Source organism: Mastigoproctus giganteus, chromosome 9 (assembly GCF_048544385.1).
Source record: "Mastigoproctus giganteus isolate SK-2022 chromosome 9, ASM4854438v1, whole genome shotgun sequence".
Classification (NCBI taxonomy): domain Eukaryota; kingdom Metazoa; phylum Arthropoda; class Arachnida; order Uropygi; family Thelyphonidae; genus Mastigoproctus; species Mastigoproctus giganteus.
This window is the reverse complement of record NC_143583.1, coordinates 59,608,843-59,620,935: the sequence shown is the minus strand read 5'-3', so window position 1 is coordinate 59,620,935 and position 12,093 is coordinate 59,608,843. Positions and strand designations below refer to the sequence as shown.

General features: G+C 35.6%; 1 protein-coding gene across 1 annotated transcript in view; it reads right to left on the bottom strand.

Annotated features, from left to right (window-relative positions):
- The window catches only part of Pdk (pyruvate dehydrogenase kinase), a 218,202-nt gene extending 208,454 nt beyond the window's left edge, over window positions 1-9,748 (bottom strand). The window contains exon 1 of the mRNA XM_090381828.1: window positions 9,565-9,748. Within this exon, the coding sequence (XP_090237954.1) occupies window positions 9,565-9,664 (100 nt within the window). The 5' untranslated portion in view covers window positions 9,665-9,748. The remainder of the gene's footprint in view (window positions 1-9,564) is intronic.
- Between the last annotated feature and the right edge of the window lie 2,345 nt (window positions 9,749-12,093).

Genomic DNA, 12,093 nt, shown 5'->3' with positions numbered 1-12,093 from the left:
TAACACAGACTGTAAAGTTCCCTGCTGGTCCAATGATCTGGGGATGCATAACAAGCAAAGGGGTGAAGCAAATGAAGTTTGTTAACGGAACAGTGAGTGCAGAAACCTACACTGATATCTTGGAGGAGTGCCCGAAACCCGTTATTAGGGATCACCACACAGGCATCCAAAACTGCATTTTTCAACAGGAATCAGCACCTTCCACCCACAGCAAAATTGGTAAGTTTTATGCTATTTAGATTTAATGATGAGTTTGTCTTCTTGTCTCACAAGGCTTAAACCATACATATACCAATGTTTTCCCTCGTTTTTCTCACTTAAGGTAAAGTCATATCTCAGAAATGCTGCCATTACAGTGTTGGACTTAGCATTAGCAAAGGCACATCATGCAACAAAGCAAACTTATATGGCATCACAAAAAAAAAAAAAAAAAAAAAACCCTTATTTCACCCACCAACTCACTCCAAATGTTTGTCAAGTTCTGCCTTGAATCTATTAAAGCTAACAATTTCTACAACGACAGATGGAAGTTTGTTCCAACAATTCACCACCCGCTGGCTAAAGGCAAACTTCAGCACATCTATCCTACCTGAATTTGAATTTATGTCTTTCCTGAATTTGAATTTATGCCCTCTCAGGCGATTATTCTCAGCAAGAGGAAGAATCCCATCAGCGTTGAGCATGCTCAAACTATTCAAGGTACAAACTATGTACACCTCAATCAGATCACCTCGCAGGTGCATAGGCTCCAGACACTGTAATTTGAAAAACTTAAGCCTTTCTTCATAAGGGCAACCTTTTCTTCCATTCAGTAATCTCGTTCCAACAGCTCTACATCTTTCCTAAAATGGGGCCTCCAGACCTGTATACAGTACTGAAGGTGTGGTCTGACCACTGCGTTCTACAAAGGGACAATCACCCCCCTTATCCTGGCTAGCAAAATTCCTGTATATCATTGACAAGACACCACGAGCTATTCTTGCAGCCCTTTTTGTACTGCTCAGAAACCTTCATATCTGACTGCACAATTATGCCCAGGTCCTTTTCATTCTCCACTATCTTGATGAGTGTAGTTCCATCCAGTTGATATATTACTCTGGGGTTACTGCTACCCATATGCATTACTTTACATTTGTCAATGTTAAACTTCAGGTGCCACCTCTCAACCCATCAGCTGAACTTTTACAGATCCTGTTGTAGTAGCATTACTGTAATTAACATCCCTGCCAACCTTTGTATCATCTGCAAACTTAGATATCAACCTGATATACCTTCATCAATAATATTGATAAATACCGAAAACAACAATGGCCCAACACCAAACCTTGGGGGACTCCACTAATAACATTAGTCCATGAAGAGCAGTGTCCATTGATAACCACTCTGTCTTCTCCCACCCAACCATCCTTTTATCCATTGTAGCAACTTGCCCTTAATGCCATACTGCTCCAATTTGTACAGTAGTCTTCCATGTGCACAGTATCAAAAGCTCTCCTAAAATTAAATATATGATATCAAAATTATTCTTTGCATCCAATTTGTTTGTGACCATATCATAGTATTCAATCAAATTTGTCAGACAAGACTTCCCCTTAACAAACCCATGCTGTGTCTGAAGTATAACTGCAGTCTTGTCTAGATGATCATGCATCGCTTCCTTAACCAGTGCCTCCATTATTTTCCCTGGAACAGAAGTTAGACTAACAGGTCAAAAGGGAGATCAAAGGGTGACACGGTAATTACTCATGTCACCCTTTGTGAATTGGGGACATATTTGCACTTCTCCAGTCCATGGGTAGATTGCCTGAATCCAAAGCTCTCATAATTAAGGCTAAGGGTGTGCTTACTTCCTTTGGTGCCTCCTTTAATATAACTGGATAGATTCCATCCACCCCAGGTGCCTTTCTTATGTTTAACTTCAACGATTTCTCCTCCACTTTGCTATCAGTTATTACAAAATCACTTAGCTCTCTGTTAGCGTGTAACAAACATCTGGCCCTCTCCTCCTTGAATAACTCATATGTGAATATAGATGCAAAATACTCATTTAGTTTGGCAGCTATCTGAGAATGATCATATACAGTCAAACCATTGAAATCAAGTGGACCAACCTGATTCATCTCCTTCCTTTTAGAGTTTATATAAGTAAAGAAGTCTTTTTCTTTGCATCCTTTGCCAAAGATTTTTCGTAATCTACCTAACTTCCTTTGTGACTTGATTATGGACTAGCTTATATCTGTCATAGGCTTCTGTTTCGTCTAATAACTTATATGCATCCCATGCATTTTTCTTCTCTGCCACGAGCCACATTAATTTATCTGATATCCATTGAACAGTATTGAACAGTATTACCTTGAACTGTATTTCTTAGTTGGTATGAAAATCCTATTACCCTCTAAATGGGAAGCCTTAAGGGACTTAAGGCTTCCCACTTAGAGGGTAATCTTATTTTCTGCATTAAGAATTTGCAGATAAAGAAAAAACTAGGTAGCAGTGATCACAATGAACTGATGTGGGATTTACTTAAAGACGTAACAACCATCAGGGGTAAAGGTTCTTGCTTTCATAAAGGTGACTACTGTGATCTCAGAGATTTCTTAAATTTTATACAGTGGGACCAACTGATGATGTTGGTCCCACTGTTCAAGGAATTAATCTTGGAAGCTACTAGGCTTTTCATATCAACTAAGAAATACTGTTCAAGGTTTAGGTCTAAATGGATGTCAGATGACATAATGAGACTTGTGGCAGAGAAGGAATTCATATGTGAATGTAGATTCAAAATAATCATTCAGTTTGTCAACTACTTCAGCAGATTCATCAACAATCGAACCATCGATGTAAAGTGTACAAATCTGATTCATTCTCTTCCTTCTAGAGTTTACATAAATAAAGAAATCTTTACTGTTTTCCTTTGCATTGTGTGTTTACCAAAGATTTCTCGTAATCTGCCTTTGCTTGCCTAATGTCCTTTGTGACTTGATTACAGACCAGTTTATGTCTATCATAGCCATCTGTCTCCTGTTAAATTATATGTCATCTGTTAATTATATGTTAAATCATCTGTCTCCTGTTAAATTATAATTGCATGACCACAGGAAACTGTGATAAAGTTTCCTAAAGTGAATATCAAGTTCGAAAATGTGTTGTGTGTTTCTCATTAACTGTTCCTAATTAGTATTAATAGTGGCAAATGATGCAAGATGTTGTTGGTTTAGGGATTTATTAGGCACATTGGCAACTATGGCCATAGAGCTTCAAATGATGCAAGAAAGTAAGCTTATACAGTACCAACCGAGGAAAAAAAAAAAAAATCCATTTTATCTATCCATTCCCCCCAACAGTTTCTCTAGTTATTCATTGAATTTATTCAAACTATCAACTTCCACAACAATGGATGGAAGCTTGTTCCAGCATTTAATCACAAGGTTGGCTTAAGGAAAACTTCCACATAGCTATTCTGCAACCAGCCTTCCTCAATTTGAATTTATGTCCCCTCATGTGCATAGTCTGAGCAAGAGGAAGAATCCCACCAGCACTGAGTTTGCTCTAGCCATTCAAAGCCTTAACACCTCAATAAGATCACCTTTCTGGTGCCTAGTCTCCAGATGTGCAGAAATGAAGTCTTTCTTGATGAGAGCCCATCCTTTGTTGCTCCACACCAGCATCATTGCTCTTCTCTGTAACCATTCCGGCAGCTCTACATCATTTCTTAAATGAGGCCAACACACCTGTATGCAATACTCAAGATGTGGCCAGGCCATTGCCTAATACAAGAGGATAATCAACTACTTATCAGTGCTAGCAAAATTCCCACTAACAAAACCCTACGAGCTTTCATGGTTTCCTCTCTGGACAAAGAACTTTATATCTAACTAATGACTAATACTAATGTTCAAACTAATGTCATGTAAGCTTGAAAAATATGCTGTTTTATACAATAATGGAAATTTCTCCTTTAAATATGTTTATCCCAAAGCAAAGGCCACAGGAAAATTTCCAAGAAAACTGCCATTTATGTATTACCATGGGAAACTTTAGACAGCAGCAATTTTTATGTTGACATCAACAGACTCAAGCCATGATATAATTGGAGAGTAGTTTCCCGCGTTGTCTTTCTTTACTTTTGCCACTTTAAATATACATTTTCTTAATTCTGACTGTTAGATAATAAGAGCATAAAACATTGTTACAAACAAGCCTTGTTATTAAAAAAAAAAATTACTTCCCAAACTACCTTTATGTCAGAATTTGAAGTGCAAAGTAGACAAGATCTAAAGGCACTCAAAACTCTATGGAAAATTAATACAGGTTGGTGCTCTTTTTACTCCAACAAAGAACTGTAAAGAATTTATGAGTATACTTTCTTAAAAAATAATTAGTGATACAGATCAGAAGCATATACAATATACACCAAGTGATCACTGAATTTTGATCACCTACCTAATACCGTGTTCAATCAACATTTGCATGTTTGCCTAGGTATTGACTCCACTAGATGTCTGAAGAAGCGATCTGCAGCCATGCTGACTACAAGGTTCCACAGTGTCGGAATAGATGACGGTTGCGTGTCCACATGGCTCACTGTCCATTCCAAAACATCCCACAGGTTCTCCTCCAAATTCTCCTGCCCTCAATCCAATTTGGAGACCATCAAGATGAGTAACATCTCCACTGTGTTCCACAAACCACTTGTGCACAGTACAAGTACAGGCCCAGTGACACTGCACATTAACATTTTAGAAGATTCTGTTTCTGTCTGGGTAAAAATGCAACATGGTCTCATAAGAGCTGCCAATAGACCTCATCAATGAAACATTGGTTCGTATGCACCAAGGGTCTAGTTCTTACCAGCAAAACATGTACCATATTAAGAAACCAATGCCACCTGCCTGGATAGTGGGCACTGTGCATGATGAGATCATGCAGTGAGGACAGGGTTTCTCTTGGGTTGTCTGCTGTGGAATTCCATATGTCCGAGTGCGTCATCATTTCGAATATTGTTCTTGCATTCCCCATATTTTTTGTGATATCAACTGTCACACAGTGATCTGCTGCTGAGCCCATACAACCCGCTGCATCCTTCACGTACCATGAACATCCAGCTTATGTAATCCTTTATAGTTCTGTCAATAGGAGGTGGTTTGACCCATTCAATGTACAACTTAACCACAATGGGCCACGAGCAACCAAGAAGACATATTGTTTCCGATATGGAAGCACACAATTTAACATTTTCTGAAACTTCATGATAGCTTTATTGTGTCCCATAACTGCTACTTTGTCACTTTGACTTGCATGACCAGATGCAAATTATCATTGGTCTAGTGTACGAAGCTGTTCAGATTTTTATACTGCGAGCTATGTGGCATAGTCCATTATGGATGGGTAGTCATCACTAAGTGTATAATATATTTATAAGGCCTCTGTAGTCAAGTGGTCAACCACATGGGTACAAAAGTGCATGTGCTCTGAGTGACCATGGTTCAAGCCCATATTACCACTAAATACAGTGCAGTTCTTATATTCTCCTCTTGTGAACTCCTCTGACCTTATGTAGTCATCTCAAAGTAAAAACAGAAAATTACTTTATTTATACATAGATATAATATATTTTTTTGTTTTTGAAAACAAAAAAAAATAAATCTCTCATGAGGGATTTATACCATCTGAATTCTGAGAGATCATGCCATTTACAGAGAATAGCCAGATTATTTTTTTCTTTACAATTAAAAATGTTGATTCCTAATCTGAACTTTTAAATGTCACATTACATTACTGTTAGCAAATGTTATGCACCAACACAATGGCTATAAAATTCTAAACTAACTTGTTATAGAAAACTACCACAATTCAATGTAGCACACATTTTTTCATAATGCCGACTAGGAATGCCAACTGGCTGTGTTTTTTTAAATAAAAAAATAGCTGCTGTTTTGAATGTTGAACCAATCTCATTTTTTTTTTATTTAAAACTACTTAGGATTTAAAAACAAAAATAATTTTCAAAATTTAACATATAAACAATACATACATGCTTCATACATGTATTATATGCTAAAAGTCTGGTAAAAAAGTACAGTAATAGTACAGTTGCTGAACTGCATAATTATGTTACTCCTGGAAAATGTTCTGTTATAACCTTAATCTGTACATACAAATGCAATGCAGTTTTTTTGGTGGAATCATCACCTCATTTTATTTTTGGTTTCAGATTCAGTCTCATACACAGTGTGAAAAAAGTATGAAGTTTTTGCATCACTGTTTCAGCACACAAACGTTAATTTTGTTCAAATAATTTTAACTATTTTAATAGTAAGTAAGCCCACACTTCACTGAATATGGTAACATCAGCATGTTTATTATGGAAATGTTACAAGTAAATTAAAACTGAATGAGATAAAATAAATAAGATAGTTAAGTTAAAAGGTAGCGTAAAGGGCATTTTAATTTCTTCTTCTTTTGGGATAAATTAGAAAAGTAGGAAAGGGAGAAAAAAAAAATCAAGCAACAAATTGATACTGGAGGACCATAGGGATCACTTTGATTGGGCTCATAAAGACCAACTGGGCTTGTAAACCCAGTTACCTACAGCAGGTGTTACATATGTAAACTTCTGTATTTTACAGTTGTGTTCACTTACCAGGCTTTCCCTTCAAACTTTAGTTTGTAAATTATATCCTATATTGCTAGATGTATATATTTTTTCCCTAAATTTTATTTTGGGCTTTCTTTTCTTTTTTACTTTCAAACTTTAAAATTCCCATAATAAACATTCTGATGCTACCATATGCAGTAGTGTGTGTATGTGCACGCGCACATACACTCAAACACCAATCAACAATAGCCTAAATAAATTTAAGGCTGAGCTGGACAGGCATTTGGAACGAATGTAGGGGAGAAATGGGAGCCAGTTTTTTTTTGGCTGATGCTGCATAAGCTTGCTTTCTTGCATCGTATGCCTCTACTAATGCTAACTGCAGAGAACAGCAATTACAATAACGAAAAGATACTCTTACCAGGTAAGGCTTCAGTTCTACCAACTGCATCACCTGGAGACTAGGCACCTGCAAGGAGATCTGATTCAGGTGTTTAAGGCTTTGAATGGATTGAGTAAGCTTAATGCTGATGGAATCCTTCTACTTGCTCAGAAGGAGGCATAAATTGAAATTGAGGAAGGATAGCTGCAGGACAGATGTACAGAAGTTTGCCTTCAGCCAGGAGGTAGGTGACTGTTGGAACAAAGTTCCATCTTAACATCAAATATCAATAAAGTTCCATCTGGTGTTGTAGAAGTGGGGTGTTGGAATAAATTCAAGGAAGAACTAGACAAACTATTAGCAGGGCAGTCAGGTGATATGGGACATTTTTTTCTTTTCCCCTGTATAAACTTTTTTTTTTTTTTTTTTTTTTTTGCATCATTTGCTACTACTAATACCTGTGTATCGGCATTAGCATTAGTAGAGACATATGATGCAAGAAAGCAAGCTTATACAGCATCAACCAAAAAAAAAATTCCCATTTCATCAAACCATTTACTCCAAAAGTTTGTCCATTGCTTCTTTGAATTTATTTAAGCTCAAACCATTCAAGGCCTTATACACCTCAATCAGATCACCTCACAGGTGCCTAGTCTCCAGACACTGCAAATTGCAGAACTTAAGCCTTTCTTGCAGGGCTGGATTTAAACTTGTTGTGGCCCTAAACTATAACAAGTATGAGGCCCTTCTCTCTTACTGTTTGCCTGTGGCAATATTAAAAAAATGATTTTTTTTAAAGATGGAGCAAGGCCCCTTGTAATGTGAGGCCCTAAGCTTGTTTAGCTTATATGGAAATCCGGTCCTGCTTTCTTGGTATGAGCAACCCTTTGTTCCCCCTCACCAGTCTTGTTGCTGCCCTTCTCTGTACTCATTCCAGCAGCTTATCTATGTAATATCTAGTGTAACTTATCTATGCCCTTAAACAAGATTCACTGGAATTTTAACATTTTTTGTATTTGTACAATGAGCACTACATTAATGACAACAAATCTTTATTATTAAAAAAAAAAAAGAAAAGATTAAGGAACTACATTTTTATTTAATGACTAGGTAAAATATGTTTTGTTTTGGATTTTCACATAATGCAGCAGACCACAATCCAAAATTGTGCAATTGTGACAATCCAAAATGTCAATTTTTAGGATAAAATACAATAATATTAAAGCAATAAATTGCTATGCAAACAGCAAAAAGTATAAAGCCACTTTACAAACACAACATAATTAGGTACTCTAAGTGATTTTCTTAAATATTCTAAAGAAGATAAATTTACAACTAATTTTGTTAAAATTAGTACTAGGTATAATTTATTTCTACTAAATGAAAAATAAGATATTTAGTTTCTCCATTTAAATCATTTTTCATCATGTTACATCATTAATTAATTAATACCACCAGGAATTATTTAATTGCTTAAAAACAGGTAAAACAGTATAAAGTAAACCAGTGAAAACTTATATAAAACAGTTCAGATATTGATGCTTGCTTGCTGCTAGTGAACTGTTTTAAATTAAATTTTTTTTAAGTCACAGTTCTATCAAAACCTTTACAGACGGTATTTATGTTGTTGTTCTTTCTTTTCAACACATCAATCATTTTTTTCGTAGTCAGTTCCGTCAACCCAGATGCAAACGCATAATAATAGTCCTGCATTGTATTCCATATGATTTGCTCGATCTATATACTGTATATCCATTGTCATTGTGCTATATTTAATGTTGTTTGCTTTTGGCATCAAGTTAACTAAAAGTTATGAGACGAACGAGGGAGCCGTTAGTAAACGTCTCATAACTTTACATTCACGTAAACAACACACGCGAACAAGTTCACGTAAACTGAATATATTGCCTGTTCTGAGTTACTTGTTTTGCCGAATGAAAAAGCCTTTTCACGGGGTGACGAAGGACTTGATCGTAACTAATGCACTGTGCCTTGGTTCAGATTATGCATTATTTTATTTTAATTACATATTTCTAATATTCATTATTTATGTGAAAAAGGAAATCCTTTAACAATCAGCTCATCCCTTGAACCAACATGTCTCAAAACGCTTAAAATACTTCACTTGTTACAACCCAGTTTGATGAGTCGACATTCTTGATAATCCTGAACCACGCTCAGTATTCAAAATTATTACCATTGATAAAAAAAAAAAAAAATAGACTAAAGAAATATAAATTCTTGTAGACCTTAAATGACCGACTGGTTTATTCAGCCCATGAATCCTGAACTATCTCAACGAGTAGAATTTGTAAGTCTCCGAAGTGAAAAAAAAGCGGTTTCCAATTCATGTGGTTTTATTTCTGGTTTGTTTTTATGGGTAACTTATGGGAACGAATTATTCTAAAAATTCAAATACACTTACCGATTTTCTCCCATTAAATTAATTCAACTGTTTTTTTGGGGGGGGGGGAGGGGGAATTATTGCATAGTATACTATACCTCGGCGAACACAACAAAATCATTATTACACAAAATTACTGAAGCAACCATAAACAGATAAACGAAACTGAAACCGACTTACCGAAGTCAATGAACTGCTTTATTGATAAGGATGACGGACTAAACTGCGAATAGTAATCTATTTTAGTGAGATATTTCAAAAGTATTGATGAGACTTTCATGTTATATCACCTACTGTTAATTAATATTACATCGACAGAAAACAGAAATATTTCGGTAAATTCATCTTTTCGAGATTTAAAGTGAATATCTTCACAAACGAACAGCGGTATCGATTTTAATCAAGAATGAAATAAGAAAAAAATAATAATGATTTTAACAACGAAAATGGGGAATATAGTTATGGAACAATTTCAAAAATATTTGAATTTTAAAATAATCTTAGCAATAACAATAAAAAGGGAAAATAGCGGGTCAAGTAAAATAAAAAGAACTAGGCTAATAAAAGTACCCTACTGCTGATAGAGTAGTAGTAACATACTCTACCACAAAGAGTATTTTATTACTCTGTGCTCTACCAGCAGTAATGTTACTACTCTCTACTGCTGTCAACAACAAAATGAAAATATAACGTAAAACCCGAAATACGATAAATTCTAGGATTTACCAGTGTGCATTTGTAAAGGCCCAAAATATCAACATTTTCACTTTATTTCCGACTTTTATCACTCTAATATGGTAAAACCAACAATTCAAAATAAGTATTTTTTTTTTTTAAGGAGGTTTCCTTTACAAATTCTAGTGTAGAAACAGAAATCATTGAAACGTAAACCACATGCAGATATGAATGAATGAATACCTTATTCACTTTGTTTGGAATGTAGTAAATATGTTACACTGGAAACTTTTTGGAACAGCAGATATTTCCCCGCCCCCATGCCCTTGCTTAAAAATCGGTAAAATGAATGAAGCAGAAATTTTTTGTTGTTTTCCTTTCGCTTCGATCACTTCTTTCCCAATTTTTAAACAAGGGCATGGGGGTAAAGTATGTTTGTTATCCGCAAGTTTGGGCCCTCGTGGGTAACACAGTTGGAAGAATTGCCGTTCTCCTCAAAACCGGGTGGAAAAAGACCTGATTTCGAGTCCCGTCAATGACGGGAGGCATTTTTATGACCTTTTTTTTTTTTCGTGGTTGAGTTAGTCGGTCTCAGGCGAAGGTAGCATGGTTTTTCTCCCGAAAACTCGGCTTTTTCGTCCAGCAAACAGAAAATCGGCCACAGAAAACTCGCAATTTACAGAGCAATATGGCCTTTGTCACTAAGGGCACAAACAGACTATTATCACTTCACTCATACATATCTAACGTCAAAAGTGAGGGAGCTACAATTACCAATTACTGGTATTTTATTGCTCGGAGAGCACTGTTCATTGGCTGTATTCACAAGATAACACGTCGGGCTTCAAGGCCGAATGACATGGTCAGGAACTCAGATTTTTCTGTTCTAACAGAAATTTCGTTAGGCGTACCGGGTGGACAAAAGGAAAATGGAGGAAATGCTAATAGAAAATTAAATTTGAAGTAAATAATCTGTTTTCAGTGCACAAGTAAGAATATCCGATAACAAATAACAACAACTTCAAGGACGTTGCTCCTGTGCCTATTCGAAGCACCCTCCACTTCGACCAGCTACTCGGCATACTCACCAAATGTCCAGTCACAGGGACGCTCAAAAATGGCCAAAGGAGCAAAATAGACCAACAGAATTACAAATTGAGAGAACGAACAAGTCGATCATTTCAATTTGCACAACTCATTACAATTTCTTACAAGTTCAATTTTTTAGGGTTGAGAAGTAGTTTTTTGTTATTAAATTTCATTAAAAAATTTTGTTTCGTGTTTTGACAGAATAAGTTCTTATTCAAAATTAAACTTGCAGTATTTTAACTTTCCTTTAACATATAACTAATTTTTCTCAGCGCTGACTGAATTTCGAAATTGCGTATTTTTGCCCTTGAATGCCATCCTTAATTGGATTATATAGGAAATTAAATTCTTCATTATTCATCCGTAAGTACATCGTGAAGCGATTTTCATCTTCTTCTAAGTCCTGCAGTAAATGATGGAATTCGCCTTTTTCTCTTCTCTTCCAATTGATGTTGTGTATCCATTGCGTACTCTTTTGTTTTCTCGGCTATAAGAAAAGCGCATACATTTTCTAAATCTTCTTCTTCAAAATCTGAAGAGGGGGATGAACTGTGACAATTCATTTCGCTTCAGCTTTCCTCAAAGAGAATGATATATATACAACGTTACAGGTTGCCAGACGTACCCCTTTTGGAAGTATAATAAAATTTCCAAGATACCCCTTTTTTAACATTTGAAAAAAGCAGAAATCATTATTATTTAGAAAGAAAGAATTATTATTATTATTTAGAAAGAAAGAATTAACTGACGATAAAGTTGTTGTTGAAATGCACCCTTAATTAAAGACTCAAATACTATTTACAAAGAGGGTTGCAGAATATTCATATTATGCTTACTTTGTAACCTTTTACATTCTACTTGACTTCTGTTTTATTTCGTTGTAATGGTTTAAGGCTCAGGCAACAAACTTTTTTTATTTAAAATTCTCAATATCGATTTGCTGTA